Source organism: Erythrolamprus reginae, chromosome 1, assembly GCF_031021105.1.
Source record: "Erythrolamprus reginae isolate rEryReg1 chromosome 1, rEryReg1.hap1, whole genome shotgun sequence".
Lineage (NCBI taxonomy): Eukaryota > Metazoa > Chordata > Lepidosauria > Squamata > Dipsadidae > Erythrolamprus > Erythrolamprus reginae.
In genome coordinates this window covers 181976681-181998578 of record NC_091950.1, presented here as the reverse complement: position 1 = coordinate 181998578, position 21898 = coordinate 181976681, and the positions used below count along the sequence as shown (strand labels likewise).

Sequence of the window (21898 nt, the reverse complement as noted above, 5' to 3'; positions counted from 1 at the left end):
GCCAAGATCTATGAAAGAGCCGGGGTGGCGCAGCAGGTGGAGTGCTGTACTGCAGGCCACTGAAGCTGATTTGTAGATCTGAAGGTCAGCGATTCAAATCTCATCACCGGCTCAAGGTTGACTCAGCCTTCCATTCTTCCGAGGTGGGTAAAATGAGGACCCGGATTGTGGGGGCAATAGGCTGGCTCTGTTACAAAAGTGCTATTGCTAACTTGTTGTAAGCCGCCCTGAGTCTAAGGAGAAGGGCAGCATAAAAATTGAATGAATGAATGAATGAATGAATGAATGAATGAATGAATGAACGAATGAATAAATAAATAAAGTCTCATAGCATGGTGGAAATCTTAGATCAGTAGGTCTTATGTGTTGAATGAATCTCAGCTGAACCCCTAATTATCAACCACTTTTCTGTCCCAGGTGAAGGCTGAGAGTTGCCCAAAGAAAACACCAAAGCGCTTCTTCTCACACCTACTTTTTATTGAGCCCAAATGGGTGTCTCCTAACATCATAGATTTTAAATAAAGGAACAGTCAATGGCTGGCTAAAGATTAAAGGGATAAATTACAGAATAGTAGACTATACTCATATTCTTACGGTAGTATGAAACCAAAATTTAGAATGCTATTTATTTTATATGGAATATTTCTCACTAGGCACTGAGAAAGATATTAACATGATACCATGTCTACACATATTTTGGATAATTATGGGGCGGGCGGGCTAAGGAATAATGGCTATTTCATCTTGTTTTTTAATTTCTTTACTCACGTGGGATTTTGAATCAGACATAACACATTCACAGGGTATTCTTCACTCCCCCCACCTCCATTTATTATCTATGCCATCACCATAAAAGCTAGTCAAAGTAATATAATCTCCTTCGTGCAGTCTGCTATCATATAGTTTGGATACTTAGACAGAACTACTTCTCTCTTGCTCTCTGGGTGTTTGAAAGAGAGACAAATGGGCAAATATTTGTCCACTGTATTTAATTGCTTAAACTGCTTATGTGTGTTGGTCTAAGAAGTTTGGGGTGCTTCTGATGAAAGCTCATGATCACATCTAATATTACAATGTCTTTGCTTTATGCCGCCCCGAGTTTTCGGAGTTTTCGGAGGAGGGCGGCATACAAATCTAATAAATTGAATAAATTGAATTGAATGTATTGATTGCATAGGAACACATGTGAAGCTGCTTTTTACCTGCAGTTTTCAAGTAAATTCTAGTAAACATTACATTTATCAGATATTCTAGAATGTAGAAGAAATGTTAATTGCACCTTTTTAACTCACGTTTTGTGCTCTGTGTAATATTTGATAAGATAAACATGTGATAATTTCTTAACTTACCAGCCTGGATTTTATGAAGAGGAAAAAAAACCCTATTTCTATAATTGAGCATTTATCTTTTACAGTTTTAGCAGTTATTGTTTCCAGTGCTATACTGTTAAAAACACCTTCCTCTCAGCTTGCAGTTAGCAAGGCTCAGGTTTCATCCAATGCAATATAATTATTTTCTTTGCAGTAATCAATAGTCTATTAAGCAGGCTTGTAATAAACTTCAGTCTTTCAGCCATACAAATCCCAAGACAGGGACTTAGTCCAGACTGGAACTCTAGATGCCATGCCAGAAAGATTGTGTTACAGATCAGCTGTTATTTGTGGTTACTCTGCTATAATTGTATAATGTGACTTTGGAAAAATACTTTTCCAAATGCATGTAATTTGAGTATGGTAATTACATTATATATACATTTTTTGCAGTATTTTTTCCTCATTATGAATCTGAATCACAAGCTGCTTATTTGATTGCAGTCTGAATGCTCCCATATATTTCAGTGGACTTCCCTGAGGGCTATTTCAAAGGTTATGCTATTAGCAATTATGACAGAGATGCCTGTGAAGCCCTACTAGAAATGTAATCTCCAAAGTGCTAACATAGGAATCTGTGTTCAAGCTACATGCTGGAATTAACTCTTAAAACAACTCTGTGCTAATTAGCATCTGGATCCCAAATATAAATAATAACATCTTTGTGTCTGTTTCTAATAAGAAATGTATAAGCAGAATGCTTAGCGGCCCAGAAATAATCGGCATTTCAGAGAGGCGGGGAAGCGGAGGAGAAGGAGATGATAATATATATTTCCAGCAAAGGAAGGAACCCGTTCTTAAGAATAATTGGCAATCCCCAGGTTTGTTTTTTGTGTTCTTCAGCCCCTTCCCAGGAGCAAAATGCTTAGCTCTGATTTCTGTCATTATTTAAAGACGGCTTATTTCAAGACGGGCATGCGGGTGTTGTTGTATGATCCATCCTGGTTTTCAATCCTGATTTTTCAAAGCAAGCACCAATTACAATTAAATTATAGTGGCCGATCATGAAGTTTCTGTACACACCCAGCCTTTTTTAGCGCCTTACCCTAATCATTGAGCATCATGGATCAGGTACCTCTTTTAAATATGAGACATGTAGCATTCAGATGGGTAGTTTCAATTGTTAAAGTTATGGAGGATTTAATTATGAAGTGAAGGGAGCAATACTTCTGTAAGCCAATGGTGGGAGAGACAAACAAATATATAGTCAAAATATTTGTCTTTTTTTTTAAAGTAATTTTTATTGAATTGTTTTAAAAAGTATAATCAAAAAAGTATATACATTGATATATTTACAATATTTGCAAAACACACAAGGATTTGTCTTTATACAATGAGGAGGAAAAAAATGCTGTTAGACTAGACTCGTGATGGCAAACCTATGGCATGTGTGCCACGGGTTGCACATGGAGCCATATCTGAGGGCACGCAAGGCATTGGACTATGTCAGCTCCAGCATGCATGTATGCACTGGCCAGCTGATTTTCAGCCTTCTGGAGGGTGGGGGAGGCCATTTCCATCCTCTCCAGGCTTCAGGAAAGTCTGTGGCGCCTGTGAATGAGGCACAAAGGGCCCAATGAGCCTACCGGAAGTTCAGAAACAAACTTCCAGATGGCCCGTTGGGCCAATTTTTGCCCTCCCAAGGTTTCAGGAAAGCTTCCTGAAACCTGGGAAGGGCAAAAAAAGGTCCCACGGGCCTCTTCCAGTAGGACCATTGGGTCTCTTTTTTGCCATCCACAGGCTCCGGAGGCTTTCTAGAAGCCTGGAGAGGGTGAAAACGGCCCAACGGGCTTACTGGAAGTCCGGAGGCTTCAGTGAGGTCTGCACACATATGCGGGGGGCAGCGCGGGGGTTTGTGCATACATGTGTGGGGAGAGGGCATTGCATTACGGGTGTGGGCATGTGCATGTGCATGTGCACCAGTGCATGGGTGCACACTCTTTTGTCACGCGAGCTAAAAAAAGGTTTGCCATCACTGGACTAGACTCATGTGTTTGTCAGGTTTCTCTCATATATGACAGAGAGACATTCTATATCAGTGTTTCCCAACCTTGGCCACTTGAAGATATCTGGACTTCAACTCCCAGAATTCCCCAGCCAGCAAATGCTGGCTGGGGAATTCTGGGAGTTGAAGTCCAGATATCTTCAAGTGGCCAAGGTTGGGAAACACTGTTCTATATGGAGAGAAGAGATTTTGAAGGGGGCAGAATAAGGTTTTAATATCTCACAAATGGGTTGGACAAAACATATTTTTTCCTTTAGTCAGGAACGTTGGAAAGCAGTTTTCATGTGTAAGGGACAAAAAGGAAGAAGGAGAGCAAAAAAGAAAGCAATCTGTCATTCAAAACTCAGCGGATTTGAAGACGTTAGGATTAAAATAGCAAGACAAAGTATGTACACTGGTACGGTACACTGCAATAGGAATTCTCTATTGTATATGGTGTTATGTTACGTTGTTTTTGTATGTGTTGTTGTTTAATGTTGTTTTTTAAAAAATGATTAAAATAACAAGATTCTGTTAGCCTACCTCTGCGTTCACCTATTTATAATTTGGGGGATAAAGTTTTACCTGATAGGTATACATATTATTCAGCATTTGTATCAGTAAGAAGAGAACTATGTTTTCGGAGAGGGGCGGCATACAAATCTAATAAATTATTATTGTATTATTATTATTATTATTAATTATGTTGTTGTTGTTGTTGTCATCATAGTATACTGCTAAAAAAAATAAAGAGAACACTCAAATAACACATCCTAGATCTGAATGAATGAATTATTCTCATTGAATACTTTGTTCTGTACAAAGTTGAATGTGCACAACAGCATGTGCAATTGATTGTCAATCACTGTTGCTTCCTAAGTGGACAGTTTGATTTCACAGAAGTTTAATTTACTTGGAGGTATATTGTGTTGTTTAAGGGTTCCCTTTATTTTTTTGAGCAGTGTATATTATACATGTTCACACTGTATCTATGTCTGTTATTTCCAATAGCATATACATTGTGGTATGTGGGAGGTTTTTTTAATGATTTGGCAGCAATTTTCAAGCAAACCCTTTTTATTTGTAACCTTTCAGTATTGCACCAAATTAGGAGAAATGTTAATTAAAAGAGGAGACCTTTACTCGGCCAGTTGTCTCTCATGATGATTAGGCACTCTTCTCAGTTTTAACACAGGAGATATACTTGCCAGTAGTGTAAATTTACACATCTGATCTTTGAAAGACATGTTACAACAAGCTTCTCAGGAGCTTCCTGCATTTAGGTAAAAACTGTAGAGTACAGGGGTGTGAATGTTGTGGCTACATTCAGATAATGATTTAAATCATAGAAGTAGAGCTTTTTCTCACTGACTAAAATGTATAGTAAAGAATATTGCATTAGCTTCACATTAGAAATCATCTACCTTATCCTCCATGTTAACGTCTTTTATCTCCTGTGTCTTAAATAGACAAGTAGTTGAGGTGGGGTGGTATCTAGCTGGTCATTTTTGTGCCTCTGTTGCTTTTCAAAGGATTTTGTTCACCATCTTTTTACATTGAAGGCATTAGTGAAGTATTTATCCTTTTTAGTTCTTTTGAAAAGGCTTATTACACTGCAGCACAAAATTCATTAATATTAATAAAGGCATTTGCCTTTATCATTCCTTGTTACTAAGACACCAGCCCTGTCGAAATGGATGCTGGCCTTTTGGGTAATACTTTCAATCATTTATCTACGTACTGGCTAGTAGAATTTCAAAAGCTTTGCTGAAAAATATTCAGCCTATTATAAGTCAAGAGTCTTAAGCAATGTAGTTTTGTATTAAATTTCATTATGCAAAATAAGCATGCAGAAAGCTGGCACTTTTTAACGGGCACAAAAAACAAAAGGAAAAAATGAAAGGAAATAGAAATATTCATCTCTAGCCAGAATATTAATGTATTAAGAAACAAAAAGATAATGAGTTGGCAGAAAGGAAAGGAAGGAATCTGTTTAATTCACCACTATGACTTGCTTTGAGGATAAGCTACAATCTGATCCTTTTTTGTACATACTAATTTTGTTTATAAAATACGTATTTTAAAATTAGTATTTAGAAATAGTAATTTTAATAATTAAAATAATAATAATAATCTTTTTTCTTATATCCCATAAAGCTGCGGTGAGAAGCTTGATAGGTTTTCAAGTTCCATACTTATTTTTATGAAACCTTGCAAATGAAACAAAATAATGTTCAATATTCTGACATGGGATCATCTTAAATGTAATGATAATGCTTGTTAACATTAACTTGGTGCACCTACCTATCTCTCCCTGCATTGTGAACATAAAACTGAAATGTTTTCTTGAGTAGGTTTTGGAGTTAAATTACTGGCTCAATTGGCTTGCTAAATTTATATTAAATATTCCTGGGAATATCTACTGGAATACTTGATTTTGAATTTGCACTAGCTTGCATAAGATACTATTTCCATAGAAAATGACAAATGTTAATGAAGCAATAACTCTATAGCAACCCTTTTCATATGAATGCCTCAACACATATACACACTATCACTATGGAGTATGAATTCCATGGCAATGCTCTTCACTTTAAAAAAGGGTGGTTTTGAACAATGTCTACGGAGTCTACGGAGGGGATGGCATACAAATCAAATCAAATCAAATAAATAAACAAACAAACAAACAAATAAATAAATACATACATTAATAATAAATAAATAAATACATTAATAATAAATAAATAAATACATTAATAATAATAATAATAATAATAATAATAATAATAATTTTGGGAGGAAGGCACTGTCCAAGCAGCATCTTAACAGATTAACAGTTTGAAGGGGCCCTTTACCATTTCAGACAAATAGTTGTCAAGCTCTTCATTAAAATTTCCAGTGTTGGAGCACCTACAACTTCTGGAGGCAAAGAGTTCCACTGATTATTTGTTCTGTCCGGAAGCTTCTCCTTAGTTCTAGGTTGGTTTTCTCCTTGATTAGTTTCCACCATTGCTTCTTGTACAAGAAACAGGTTCGACTACTGTAATGCTCTCTACATGGGGCTACCTTTGAAAAGTGTTCGGAAACTTCAGATCGTGCAGAATGCAGCTGCGAGAGCAGTCATGGGCTTACCTAGGTACGCCCATGTTTCACCAACACTCCGCAGTCTGCATTGGCTGCCGATCAATTTCCGGTCACAATTCAAAGTGTTGGTTATGACCTTTAAAGCCCTTCATGGCATCGGACCAGAATATCTCCGAGACCGCCTCCTGCCGCACGAATCCCAGCGACCGATTAGGTCCCACAGAGTGGGCCTTCTCCGGGTCCCGTCAACCAAACAATGCCGGTTGGCGGGTCCCAGGGGAAGAGCCTTCTCTGTGGCGGCACCGGCTCTCTGGAACCAACTCCCCCCAGAGATTAGAACTGCCCCTACTCTTCCTGCCTTCCGAAAACTCCTCAAAACCCACCTTTGTCATCAGGCATGGGGAAACTAAACATCTCCCCTGGGCACGTCAATTTATGCATGGTATGTTTGTGTGTGTGTCTGTTATCATATGGGGTTTCTTTTCTTAAATCGTTAAATTTTAATTAACTGGATTGTTGTGACTGTTTTTACATGTTGTGAGCCGCCCCGAGTCTTCGGAGAGGGGCGGCATACAAGTCCAACAAATAAATAAATAAATAAATAAATAAAACAATAGGTGGTGCTCTGGAGAATGGGTAGCATTGGGTTAAAATATCATGATATCAAGAGGCATCTTTGCATTTGGGAGAAGTCTGTTAAACATGGTTCCTGTGTGGCAAGTGGCATTTAATTCTTCTACTTTGAGGGAAAAACCTTCAAGATAGAGCAGGTCACGAAACTGACTTCACTAAAAATAGCTAGAACTCTTTTTATTGAGTTGAGCTGTACTAGTCTTGAACCTTGAAAGCCTCCTAGGGTTTTTTCTTTTTTTCTCTTTTATATCGAAGAGAGTAAAGGAGGGCAATTTTAAGTGTCTCATTCTTGTTTTCTCTGGCTCAGTTTATGTTTTGCTGTGGTGGTTGCGTATTTTCTCCAAGGCTCTCTTTTTGCTTTTCTATAATGAAGGAGTTCAAAATCGAGTGTTATCTGTCTCAGAAATGGGGAGAACTGATTTTGACAGACTGACTGAAGGACTGACACATTTGGCTCTGGTTCCTGGTGTGATTTACCTAATACAAGGAGCCATTCAGTGGCAATGTTCAAGTTGCAGAAATTAGCATTTTTTTTACAAGTAGCAATATAACCACATTGCTGTTACAGTATTTATATGTTGGTTTGATCTGTGTCTTGTTTTTCTGTTTCAGTAAGATATTCAAGGTGTAACTAGCAAAGTTGAACAAAACTGTAAACAAGTAGAGAATATTTATAACAAAAAACCAGAGATATTATAATTAACACCCAAATCTCCTTTCCTTAATGGTAGAAACCTGGACCTCTAACTGGAGATGGGACATCTTTAAAGGGCCTCTATTGCAGATTTTAAAAGAATATTATAATGAGACAGATGGTCACATACACAAATCTTTAGTCATTTAGAGATTTAAAGATCAGTATCAAAACTTCAACTCTATCTAGTAAGAAATTGATAGCTTTTTAATGCATATGTGTTGTTGCGGATTTCTTGGAAGAATTTCTTCCTATTAGCAACTGCTCACATTTTTAATTTATAAAAAATGCATTTGTTCATGTTTGCATACTTCATGTTTGAAAAAAAACCCTCAAAACAAAATATGACTCTGGGGGTCTAGAGCAATGTAAATGTTAACATCTGAATAAGGGGTGGGTTCCTCCCAGTTTGGACCGGTTCACCTGAACTGATAGTGAGCCGCTGGTGATGTCATGATGATGTCACCCAACTGGATAGGTCGCTGCCATCATGTATTTTTTTTTAAATTTTTTGCATTTTTAATTTTAATTTTTTAATTTGAGTTGAGGAGAAGCCAGTCACCCAAACGTTAACCCTTGATGTGAGTGACATCAAGTTGGCCACGCCCACCCAGCCACATGACCACCCAGCCACATGAAAACCCAGCAACCTCCACCCACTCACATGACTGCAAAGCCACTCCCACCCAGTCACATGACCACAAAACCATGTCCACCATTACATGACCATTACATGACATGAGATTAGAACTGCTCCCACCCTCCTTGTCTTCCGTAAACTACTTAAGACCCACCTATACCGCCAGGCATGGGGGATTTGAGACACCTTTCCCCCAGGCTTAATATAATTTATGTGCTGTTTGGTTTTTAATTATGATGGGTTTTTTAGGTTTTTTTAATATTAGATTTGTGCCAGCATAATATTGTTTTTATCGTTGTTGTGAGCTGCCCCGAGTCTTCGGAGAGGGGCGGCATACAAATCGAATAAATTATTATTGTTATTGTTGTTGTTGTTGTTGTTGTTGTTGTTGTTATTATTATTATTATTATTATTATTATTATTATTATTATTATTATTATTATTACCATCAACTCTGCCCACAAAATTAAGCCATGGCCATAGAGTGGCGGTAAAAATTTTTGGAACCCAACGGTCATAAGTGTGAAAAACAGTCATAAGTCACTTTTTTCAGTGCCGTTGTAACTTTGAAAGGTCACAAAATGAACTGGTGTAAATTGAAGACTATCTGTAGTATCTAACAACAATACGGAGAGGGGCGGCATACAAATCTAATAAATACAAATCTAATAAATAAATAAATACCATACTGTTTTGTTATTTAACCAGCGGCGGGTTGCTCCTTGTTCGGACAGGTTCTTAGAACCAGTAGCGCTGGTGGCAGGAGGCTTCCCCCACCTGCCAGGGATGCTTCTGCGCAGGCGCAGAAGTGTCACAAGCATGTGCACGGACTGGTGGCAAAAATAGTTACAAATCCAACACTGTATTTAACATATTTATATTCTTCTTTTTCTTACCTGCCGCAATGCCTGCCTCTCCACGTGTTTGTTCTCACCAACCCTGTAAAACTGCTTAGGCTAGCTTTGAGCTTCCTGGCTGAACAAGGATTGCAACTTTATTCTTCCTTCTTTATTCTGATTGGCTCTTTAACATACCAGAGGACCTATTTAGTGTGTTAAATCTCTCTGCCTGTCTCCTGGAGATAATCCTTACTCAAGGGATCCGACATTTACCTGTTATGCCAGCCCTGATTAATTTAAAAACAGTATAATTGAGGGGGAAATGCCAAGTGCATCGATAACTTTGTTGTTTCTAGAATGAGTAAACTTTGCTGTTCTTTGTTCTTCCTTCTCCCATTCTCTGGTTTATATTTATTTGCTCTTTGTATGTAATGCCTGGACACCACATGTTGCTGTTTTTGAGACGGCTTCCAAATGTTGCCCAGACTCTACTGCTGTGTGATGCATTTTATTATTATGACTGTTGTTATGGTCATTATCTGTCATCAGTAGGTTTTTGGCTTGGGAGTCCCTCCTGATGATTAAGATGGTGGCTGAAGCTTGGAGTACTATAGAAAAATTAATTAAGCTGATCTCTGTCAATCTATTTACTGACTAACACTAACTCTCCTAAAGGAAAAGTCCAAGAGAAATGTGAGTCTTTCTCAAGTAAATTGGATATCATCTATTCTGCCTAAGACAAGGGCTAGCAACTTGCAGGCTCAGGTAGTATGTATGCAGTGGTGGGCTCCTACTGGTATGATCAGGTACGCAGTACCAGTAGCAAATCCCTCCCCCCCCCCTTTTTTCCCCTTCTGGGCTCTGGGTATGTTTTTCCTATCACAGTAAATGAGGTTGAATGAGTATAATTTTAGAAGAGCTGTGCATGCGTGTGTGTACATACACTTTATGTAGTAGATAATCAGGGAGGGGTACTGGCCGGATGAGGGGGAATGCAGTGGGGTAGTGAAAATGGAGCTCCAACCCAGAACACCCAATTTGCACTGAAAGATGTTGAAACAAAATGCATAAGCCACGCCAACAGTGTGGTAGTGATAAGTATGTATGTATGTATGTATGTATGTATGTATGTATGTATGTATGTATCTATCTATCTATCTATCTATCTATCTATCTATCTATCTATCTATCTACTGTATCTATCTATCTACTGTATCTATATCTATCTATCTATCTATCTATCTATCTACTGTATGTATGTATGTATGTATGTATGTATGTATGTATGTATCTACCTACCTACCTACCTACCTACCTATCTATCTATCTTGTATGCCGCCCCTCTCCATGGACTCGGGGTGACTCACAACATATAGCGAAACACAAAAGTTATCCAATTAACATACTAAAAAATTCTTAAAATTCTAACTTTAAAAACATTCATTCTATGTATGTACTTACTTACTTACTCTCTCAATCGCTCACTCACTCACTTATTCATTCATTCATTCATTTTTATGCCGCTCTTCTCCTTAGACTCAGGGCAGCTTACAACATGTTAGCAATAGCACTTTTTAACAGAGCCAGCTTATTGCTCCCACAATCCGTGTCCTCATTTTACGCACCTCGGAAGGATGGAAGGCTGAGTCAACCTTGAGCCGGTGATGAGATTTGAACCGCTGATCTGCAGATCTACTTCAGTGGCCTGCAGTACCTTCAGTGGCCTGCAGTACAGCACTCTACCTGCTGCGCCACCCCGGCTCTTGACTTATAACCATTCATTTAGTGACGTTTGAAATTACAATGACACTGAAAAAAGTGACTTATGGCTGTTTTCACATAACAGTTAATAGCATTTCCTCATCACGCGATCAAAATTCAAATGCTTGGGAACAGATTCATATTTATGACGATTGGAATGCCCTAGGGTCATGTGATTACCTTTTGTGACCTTCTGACAAGCAAACTCAACGGGGAAGCCAGCTTCTCTTTAACAACTTTGTTACTAATTTAATGACTGCAATGATTTGCTTAACAACTGTGACAAGAAAGATTGTAAAACGGGACAAAACTCACTTAATACCTGTCACTTAGCAACAAAAAATTGGGGCTAAGTTGAGGACTACCTTGTATTGCCTGGCTGAGAATCGTGATCAGAGTGAGCAAGGAAGGGACCACAGAAGTCCAACTATGGTGCATTTAAAGCCACACCCATTTAGGAATCACATCCTTGGCCCTTATGGCTGGCCTGTCAAAGGATGCCAAGCTGCATTTTATCTGGGTATAGAACTGGGGTGGCGCAGTTGTTAGAGTGCAACACTGCAGGCTACTTCAGCTAACTTCTAGCTGTAGTTCAGCAGTTCAAATCTTACCACCGGCTCAAGGTTGACTCACCCTTCCATCCTTCTGAGGTGGGTAAAATGAGGACCCAGATTGTTGGGGGGGGGGGCATATGCCTACTCCGTAAACCACTTAGAGAGGGCTGTAAAAGCATTATGAAGCAGTATATAAGTCTAAATTCTATTGCTATTGCTTTGTCTACAAATATAACTGACTTCTGAAAAGATGGTTGCCTGAAGATAAAATCTACAGATTAAATTACAGTAAATAATCAGAAGTTGAACTTGGTAGCATTCTAAGAGTTCTGAAATAAATGCCTCTTACTGTCATTTAGATATTTCTTTCCTAGGCCCCTAAACCACTGCTTTCTTATCATTTTTTGAGCTTGTGGTAGAGCCAGTGCCTTTTCTTCAGACAGAGTTTCTTCCTCCTTTGTCCTAGATAATTAAAATAATTAGAATGTTCGGAAGCACAGAGATTTCTCCTATGTGCAAGTGATGTAAATAGTACCACCTAGTGATAATTTCTATACATCACAGGAATTATATCGTAAGATATTGGAAATACATAGTGGCATTTTTGGAAACAGCAGCCAGATAAATGGATGGATGGTTGGTTGGGTGGGTGGGTGGATGGATGGATGGATAGAAATTATGGCCCCTATACATTGTAATTGTAGTATTGATAAAGAAGGAAGGGGGGCAAATAGTAATAGTTCATTTTAAAAAAAAATGCCAACTGTGCCCAAGGAGAGGAAACTGGTTGAATTTTCAGAGCACAATAAGCCATAAAATACTCTAAATCATTGTGACAAGGTTAACATAATCTAAGGCACACCTTGAGAACTAAGGCACATGGCTGTAATTTAATTTGTTAATAAGCTTATGCAAATGTAAATTATCCATAATATGTGCAAATCTATAACTTGTTCTGCATAATTGTTAAGATAACAAATGGCTTAATGTATTGTTCAGTTCCAGACATTGATTGGCTTCCACTTCCATGAATGGTCTTTTTGAAATTGTTAGGATTTGAACTCAAGTACAGGTAGTCCTCGACTTACAACCATTCATTTGGTGCCCATTTGAAGTTACAATAGCCCTGAAAAAAAGCAATTTATGACCATTTTTCACCCTAATGACCAGCCATATGATCAACATTCAGATGCTTGGCAATAGTTTCATATCTATGATGGTTGCAGTGTCCTGGGGTCATGTCATGTGATCAGCTTTTGTGACCTCCTGGCAAGCTAAGTCTGCGGAGAGGGGCGGCATACAAATCCAATAAATAATAATAACAATAATAATAAGTCAATAGGAAAGCCAGATTCACTTTACAACTGTGTTACCAATTTAACAACTGCAGTGACTCACTTAGCAACAGTGGCAGGAAAGGTCCTAAAATGTGGGAAAACTCCCCTAACAACTTTCTTACTTAGAAACTGAAATTTGGGACACAATTGTGGTTTAAGTTGAGCACTACCTATATATGAGGTTCAAATGTGGTACTTAAGAATGTAAAAAACCCTCTACTGGATTAGTAGGTTCTATCTTAATCTGGCAACCAGTTTCCAAACGTGCCCAAGTAGATCTTCTGACGGTCTAAAAGCAAGAAAATTAGTGCATAATGCAACAGTATCTTTCCAAAAAACTTTCCTATTAGTGGAAGAAACATTACATAGACATAGAACAATAAAGTGGAAGGGACCTTGGAGGTCTTCTAGTCACAACCCTTGCACGAGACCCTATACCATTTTATTTATTTATTTATTTATCTATCTATCTATTTATTAATACAGTACAGCACTCTACCTTTATTTTTTTATTTTTTTAAATATAAGGACAATACTAAAAAGAAAAGAAAAAAAAGAAAACAATACATCAATGTAAAAAAAACCACATAATAAAATATGGGCGAGTGCACAACAAGTCTGTATATTATTCTGAACTCTACCTTTCTGATAAATGATTGTCTAGTATCTTTTTGAAAGTCTCCAGTGATGAAGCACCTACAACTTCTGAAGGCAAGTTGTTCCATTGTTTGTTTGTTCTCACCATTAGGAAATTTCTCCTTAGTTTTAGCTTGCTGCTCTCCTTGGTTAGTTTACGTCCATTGCTTCTTGTCCTGCCTTCAGGTGCTTTGGAGAATAGGTTGACCACCCTCTTCCTTATGGCAGGCCCTCAAATATTGGAACACTGCTACCTTGGCTCCCCTGGTTTTTATTTTAATTAGTCTGCACCAGTGATGGCAAACCTTTTTTTCCTCGGGTGCTGAAAGAGTGTGTGTGCGCGCTATCATGAATGCGCAAGTGCCCACATCCATAATTCAATCCCTGGGGAGGGTGAAAACAGCTCCCCCACCCCCGGAGGCCCTCTGGACACTGAAAACGGCCTGTTTTCCAACTTGGTGGTCCCAGTAGGCTTGTGTTTCATCCTCCCCAGGCTCCAAAGGCTTCCCTGTCCTGTCCCCCCAGAGGCTCTCTGGAAGCCAAAAACACCCTCCGAAAACCTCTGTGGGAGCCAAAAATCAGCTGGCCAGCGCACACATGAGCTGAGCTAGGGCAATGGCTCGCATGCCAGCAGATATTGCTCCACGTGCCTCCTTTGGCACCTGTGCCATAGGTTCGCCACCACTCGTCTACACGTACCCGATTCCTGTAATCATTCTTTGTAACTTTCCTTTGTAACACTTATTACGCTTATCAATGCAATACGTTTACCATTATGGATTACATTTGAATCAACATTAAGGTGTTTTAAACTTGCTTTACACATTAGCAAGAGGGAATATAAGAATACTGTACTTTAAAAACCAGAGCAAGTTTGTATTTTTTGAGACAACGGTGGTCTAGAGTTTTGTAGTTCTGATCTGGTAGTCTGAATTGAAAATTAACTTGCTTTAGAATTCACATTTAGTTTCAGAATCCCTTTTCATAGAACTTAGCAGCCTTATAATGCCAGCTTTATTCCAGTGGCTTGAACTGATGGCTGCCGATTTTGCTGAAATCTATAGAAGAACCCAGATTCAAAAACCCCAAAGCCAGAAATATCTCAAGAGGAACGTGTGTTTTTCTGGGACCTTTTCAAGTGTTGCTTTTTTCCCCCCTTCAGGACATTTATTCAGAACAGCTGGGGATCAACCGTGTAACCTGTCCACAGTGTCGAGTGCCTTTCCAATGGTCAGCCACCCAGTCTTTGGTCTACATACAGCCAGCTCAGGGCATACAGAATTTGGTGGCTTGGGGTCACTTGGTACACCCATAGCCTTAGCAGCGCACCCCCAGCTAACAACTTTTCCAGGTAAACAAGTCTATGTGTTCAAAAAAAAATATCTTCCATTTAAAAAGAAAATGCTTGAAGATGCAGCCACAAAGGTTCTTTCGAAGTAAAGGGCCATGGATTTTATATTTTGCATACTAAAGATAAAAGGTCACCTTTTCTTATCCCAGTAAGATCCAGATTCTACCACATCAGGAATATCCCTATTCCTGTATACTATTATATACTGTACATTGATCTGATAATATCCCTTTGATCTCAGGGAGGCTTACTCGTGAGTAAATAACAGTTGAGGCAGTTGCATTGCATGGTTACAAAAAGAATAGTAATGCATGCTGGCTGGTTCTAGGTTGTTTTTGCTTTATTCTACTCATGTTCCCGTCCCTTGTTTATTTATTTATGTTTCTAATCTACTTGTAACAAAAAATATCTAGGTGAGTTATGATTTGCTTTAGCACTAATCTGAAAATATTGTCAATATCCTAAATCAGACATATCTAGGCATGTTTTTAAGAAACTGAACACAAGTAAGTTTCCTGTTGTTTACAAAAGACCTTTCCATACATTTGGCTTACATATTTCTAGCTCAAATCTATCTGAACTTTTATGGAATGAAAAATATCTGATCAGGCTTTAAGTGCTGAGAATCAAATTCTGGCAGTTCTAGCTGAAAATGAATTGAGTTGGACGCTTTATTTGGAAAAAAGGATCTGGTTATTTAAGTCTTAAAATACGTATTTTCCAGAAACTGTATGATGTACGATTATTTTGTAAGGCTACAATCCTATGTACACATCACAAAATAAATCACGTTGGAAACCTATTTCTTTTTCTGAGTAAGCATGTGCAAGCTTGCACTATGGGTGTGCAATTTTACCCTGCTTGGTTGGGAATAAATTCTACTGCATTATTATAATTGGTTATTATGATGGCACAGCTTTAATTTAGGGCTTTCAAAGGTGGACATATTTGGATCTTTCAGATTATAATTAAGAGACTGAGAATCTTATTTTTAAAAAAGGAAAGGGAAAAAAGTCTGCAGTTTTGTGCACACTTGTTCTGGACTAAGTAAATTCCATTGAATTCAATGATATTTTAGTAAACATAAGATTTATTATAAAAGTCCTACTCATCTGTCAGAATTTTAGCACAGCATGCGACTACATGACTGCAAAACTAAGTTTTATTTGTATTTTTTGGAGTAACCCATTTCTAATATACATATGTATATGTATATTTATATATTTATAATAAATTTAATTATTTATTTTATTTATTCATTTGATTTTTATGCCACTCTTCTCCTTAGACTCAGGGTGGCTTACAACATGTTAGCAATAGCACTATTTAACAGAGCCAGAATATTGCCCCCACAATCTGGGCCCTCATTTTACCCACCTCGAAAGGATGGAAGGCTGAGTCAACCTTGAGCCAGGCATGACTTAGTTTTAAGAGTGTAGTTTGCAAATCAAGTGGGACATAATGTTTAACACTTCTGAATTTTTACACTCTAGCTTAAATTAAAATATGAAGGGTAATTTATGGTACATATTTAATGCATTATTTAACTATATAGAAATGAGCTATAAAGCACATTCTGTTGTTGACCAGAATAAAAAATAATTTAGGGTGTTTCTTTTCTATCTGTCAGTATAGTATCAGCTCAAGATACATTCAAGGTCATGAATAGAAAATCTGTGGCTTATGGGTTGAAAGTGGCATGTAAGAATATCTCTAAGTGATATGTGTGCTTTAAAAAAATGCATCATTTCCAGAGAAACTTATTTTCACTATCGGTTAGCAAAGCCTTCCGCACATGTGTATGGCCTTCCGCACATGCACTTTGCTCACGTGCACAGCTTGAACCGCATGTGTGCAGCTTCAAAAGGTGCCTAAATAGGACGGCATAGCGCCAGGGCGGCTGGGTGGCCATGCAGAGATCGCTTCCTCAATCTACTACTGCTAAGACAAATGGGAAAAGGTGGCCTTACCCCATTTTCTCAAGACTTCAAAACAATTTCCATTGTTTATGTTACCTTAATATATTAAGATACATACATTACCACATGAAAGGCATTTTTGAGTGGATTTTGGTAAAGAATTAGAACATTGGAATATTTTTTTATTGGCCAAGTATAATTGGTCACAAAGGGAATTTTTGTCTCCAGTGCTTAAGCTCTCAGTGGACATACAAACAACAAAGTAATATAATCATAAGATACCAATAGCAGAAAGTAAAAGGAATGAGAATGTGACAAGTTGTCACAGCCAACCTGCTATGTCCAATGCCCCATGGCCAATTTGCTACGGGAAAATTAAATATTTCTGTTTAAAATGTTTTAAATAAATAAAATTTATTCTAATTTTTGCCATTCACATTTCATTCTGTGCCTCCTTTTTCATCCTTTCTTTAATGATTCTGTTCCACTATTTCTTTGGTACTAGTGTAACTCTTGTCCTGCAGGGAGTTGCCCCATGGTAAGATGGCTGTGGCAACTGTCCTGCAGCAAGTTGGCCATGGGCGAATAGCTGTAGTGAGTTGGCCATGGCGAGTTAGCCATGGCAAATTTTCATAGACCCAAAGGAATCCCCACTTTATTCCTAGAAGCAGTCACAATGGCTGGGTGAGGGTGTGAAAGTAGACCAGCCACCACCTATTATATTATATGATCTCCATGTGCTTGTCTAATTTAGTTTGGCACTCTCTCCAGAGTAGATTGGATCTTCATCTACATCTTAGGTAGACCATTGTGGCATCTTATCTACTAACAGTTTCGTGGCTCTTGGCAAGTCATAACTTCTCATTGAGAGTCAATATGTGCTTTTGTTGCGTATGACAAGCAGCACCACAAGTAGGTTGAATATCAAATTCTGATGCCTTTGGTGCAGAAACAGTTTGAGAATTTTGATGTAAGTGGAAAGACATCATATTGGAATAAACAGAGTGAAAGTGTGGATTCCTTAAAACATAAAGCATCTTGTGTTCCGCGATCACAAGATGCTGCTGTAGTGAGGAAATTATCATTGTAAATGGCTGTAAAATAATGCACTTAGGGAAAAGGAATCCTCAATCTGAGTATTGTATTGGCAGTTCTGTGTTAGTAAAAACTTCAGAAGAAAAGGATTTTGGGGTAGTGATTTCTGACAGTCTCAAAATGGGTGAAGAGTGCAGTCAGGCGGTAGGGAAAGCAAGTAGGATGCTTGGCTGCATAGCTAGAGGTATAACAAGTAGGAAGAGGGAGATTATGATCCCGCTATATAGAGTGCTGGTGAGACCACATTTGGAATACTGTGTTCAGTTCTGGAGACCTCACCTACAAAAAGATATTGACAAAATTGAACGGGTCCAAAGACGGGCTACAAGAATGGTGGAAGGTCTTAAGCATAAAACGTATCAGGAAAGACTTAATGAACTCAATCTGTATAGTCTGGAGGACAGAAGGGAAAGGGGGGACATGATCGAAACATTTAAATATGTTAAAGGGTTAAATAAGGTCCAGGAGGGAAGTGTTTTTAATAGGAAAGTGAACACAAGAACAAGGGGACACAATTTGAAGTTAGTTGGGGGAAAGATCAAAAGCAACATGAGAAATTATTATTTTACAGAAAGAGTAGTGGATCCTTGGAACAAATTTCCAGCAGACGTGGTGGATAAATCCACAGTAACTGAATTTAAACATGCCTGGGATAAACATATATCCATCCTAAGATAGAATACAGAAAATAGTATAAGTGCAGACTAGATGAACCATAAGGTCGTTTTCTGCTGTCAGACTTCTATGTTTCTATGTTTCTAACTCAGATTTCTTGCTCTGCTGAATGATAGGTCCAACTCAAGTCTCTATCTTCTTTATGTATTCATTTATACTTTTAAACCATATAAATGAGTTATTTCATGTGACATTTGACATTCCCTTTTTTTCTTTAATTTATTGACATGCTTGAGCTTTCAAAATAACGATGTTAGTCACAAAGCCAGTTTTCTACCTAATCTTCAGGTATTTCATTACCATAAACCCTCTCTTCTTTGTAAAGCTTTTTTTAATAAAAAAAACACCAGCCCTTCTTTCATGATGTGTGACAAATGGTTTGAAATTTATGTTCAAAAGCATTGATATAAATGAGGTGCAAATTAATTCCATGCACTTACCTAAGGTGGCTGGATTCTAGCTTCATAGTGGCATAAGGATGGGCAGATTGCTTGTTGTTGGCAAAATTTCTGCCTTAGCTCATTGATGAACTTGATGTAGTGCACCTTAGGAAGCCCTCCTGCAGAACAGCAGGAGAGGGAAATGACTTTAAAGCAGGATTACATCAAAATTTTGAGTGACATCCCCTATACCAGTGATGGTGAACCTTTTTTGGCTCGGGTGCCAAAAGAGTATGTGCATGCGCAATAATGCATTGCTCTCACCCCCATGTGTGTGCTCCACCCCCATGCTTCCCCCCTCACCACGCATGTGCACAGACATCACTGATGCCTCCGGACTTCCAGTAGGCCCATTGGGCTGTTTTCACTCTCCCCAGGAGTCAGGAATACCTCCTTAAGCCTGGGGATGGTGAAAAATGGCCCAACGGACCAACTGGAAGTTCAGAAACAAACTTCAGGCTGGCCCATTGGACTGTTTTTCGCCATCCCCAGGGTTAGGGAGACTTTTTGGACCCCTGGGGAGAGCGAAAACAGCCGAATAGAAGGCTGAAAATAGCTGGCCAGCGCACGGATGCTCCCTGGAACTGACGTACGGCAATGCTTCGCGTGCCGTCAGATATGGCTTCACGTGCCATAGGTTCACCATCACTGATCTATACATTTGCCTAAGTCTTTTATTTTTTTAAGCAATAGCTTCTCCTGTTTTTCTCCTTTTCCTTCTGGAAAGCATAGGTGATGGCAAGAGAATGAGATAATGTCGTTATCCGCCTCAATTCTCAATGTAGTTTTAGTGCTTTCTGTATTTTCCTTAACCGTGTGAAGTGAGAGAGATGAAGACTATGTAGATCCTTTTAAAATAGAATAGAATAGAATTTTATTGGCCAAGTGTGATTGGACACACAAGGAATTTGTCTTGGTGCATATGCTCTCAGCGTACAAAAAAGATAAAGATACATTTGTCAAGAATCATGTTTTGGAACATTGAGGACACATAAAACACTTTTTTTCCTAGGTTGTTAAAATACAGTGATACCTCATCTTACAAACGCCTCATCATACAAACTTTTCGAAATACAAACCTGGGGTTTAAGATTTTTTTGCTTCTTCTTACAAACTATTTTCAGCTTACAAACCCACCACCGCCACTGGGATGCCCTGCCTCCGGAGTTTCGTTGCCAGCGAAGCACCTGTTTTTGCACTGCTGCAGGGGAATCCCAGCAGGACTTCTGTGTTTTTGTGATGCTGAAGGGGAATCCCAGCAGGGGAATCCCAGCAGCGCAAAAATGGGTGCTTCGCTGGCAACGGAAGTCCGGAGGGGGTTTTCCAGTGAGGGAAGCCTCAGTGAAATTGCAGCATAGCAAAAACAGAGGTCCGGAGGTGGGATTTCGAGGACTTCGGTGTTTTTGCAATGCTGCGATTTCACGGATGCTCCCTTCACTGGGAAACCCCACCTCCGGACTTCCATTGCCAGAGAAGCACCCATTTTTGGCGCTGCTGGGAGATGCTGGGATTCCCCTGCTGGGATTCCCCTGCAGCATAGCAAAAACACAGAAGTCCGGACGTGGAGTTTCCTATGGAGGGGAACCTCAGGGGAATCCCAGCAGCGCAAAAACGGGTGCTTCGGCTGGCAAAAGGGGTGAATTTTGGGCTTGCACGCATTAATCGCTTTTCCATTGATTCCTAAGGGAAACATTGTTTCGTCTTACAAACTTTTCATCTTAAGAACCTCATCCCGGAACCAATTAAGTTTGTAAGACAAGGTATCACTGTATCTATGTATTTTTTCTTTTCTCCCATTGTTTCTCCGGCATTGGGACATATTGCGGCTTCACTCCCATATTCTTCAAAGCAACCTGAGTGTTTGCATAATTTTAATAGGTCTCCCATTCACTCTGCAAGCTTGATCCAAATTCTGAGTTCAAGACATGTTAATGAACTCCACTGAATAGCACGATGAGAAGACAAATGACTTAGAATGCTTTGCTTTTCATTATTTTCATTTTCTGTAATCAACTTTATCAGAAGCTACTGTGGTTTTAGAAAAACCACTTGACAGCCAGAAAGGCAATTCAAGCTATAGTTTTATTTATGGTGTTTTTCTCTTTCCAGAAAAAAACCCCCTCATAATGGTGTTTATACATTTCAATATTTTGTAACTTATGTCAGTTTGAGCAGTATGATTTTCACACTTGCTTATTATAGGTTGCCTAATATCAACTCTTATGATTTTCTTTAGATTTTTAGAATGCATTTATCCTGTTATAGTATTAAGCGATAACCATTTTCTTATTCTGCTAACTCTTTTTAAAAATGCAAACACGCTCTTTATTGCTGCCTTTTGTTACTGGGGAACAAAAGAAAAGAATTATTTTCTAAGCTACTATTCTAGGATTACAGTGGTGTTTAATTCTTTGTTCCATATCAGGCAATTTGTGCCATTTATTCCAAAGCCAAGAAGGAGGTTTAAAAATGGTGGTGTGTAGGCAGACTCATTATATAGTTTATCCCCATATGGTTTGTAACACTGGGGAGAGGGAGGGGAAAAAATTGCACACTACATTTATAGAACTGATCAAACCCATGAAAGATCTGTTTTATGCCATGATGAAGACCTCAACACTAGTATCATAGATCTTTATATTTGGCTTTAGGATTCAACAGTTAAGTAGTGTTTGTCAACTTTCGTTAAGATGCAGAAATTATCTTCTGATCATTTGCATGTAAAACATAGCAAGTGGAATCCAGGGAGTGGGCTGTCCTCACATTTCATAAGATAATTTTGCTGTTCTGAAAAGTTCTTCTGGTTTAATCAGTGGGTTGTGATTTGGCTTTGGCAGTACTGATTAGCTTATTAGTTGGTAGCAGGAGCAAAAGAACCAGCTCACC

At 38.6% G+C, this 21898-nt stretch overlaps 1 protein-coding gene across 25 annotated transcripts in view; it reads left to right on the top strand.

The window, feature by feature from the left end:
- Positions 1-21898, top strand: part of BAZ2B (bromodomain adjacent to zinc finger domain 2B) — a 318653-nt gene that overhangs the window by 185357 nt on the left and 111398 nt on the right. For 20 of the 25 annotated variants that reach the window (XM_070731595.1, XM_070731584.1, XM_070731585.1 and 17 more), the window contains one exon: positions 14695-14883. The exons of the other annotated variants lie outside the window; for them this stretch is intronic. In XM_070731595.1, coding sequence (XP_070587696.1) covers positions 14695-14883 — 189 coding nt within the window. The remainder of the gene's footprint in view (positions 1-14694; positions 14884-21898) is intronic. 25 annotated transcript variants of the gene reach the window in all.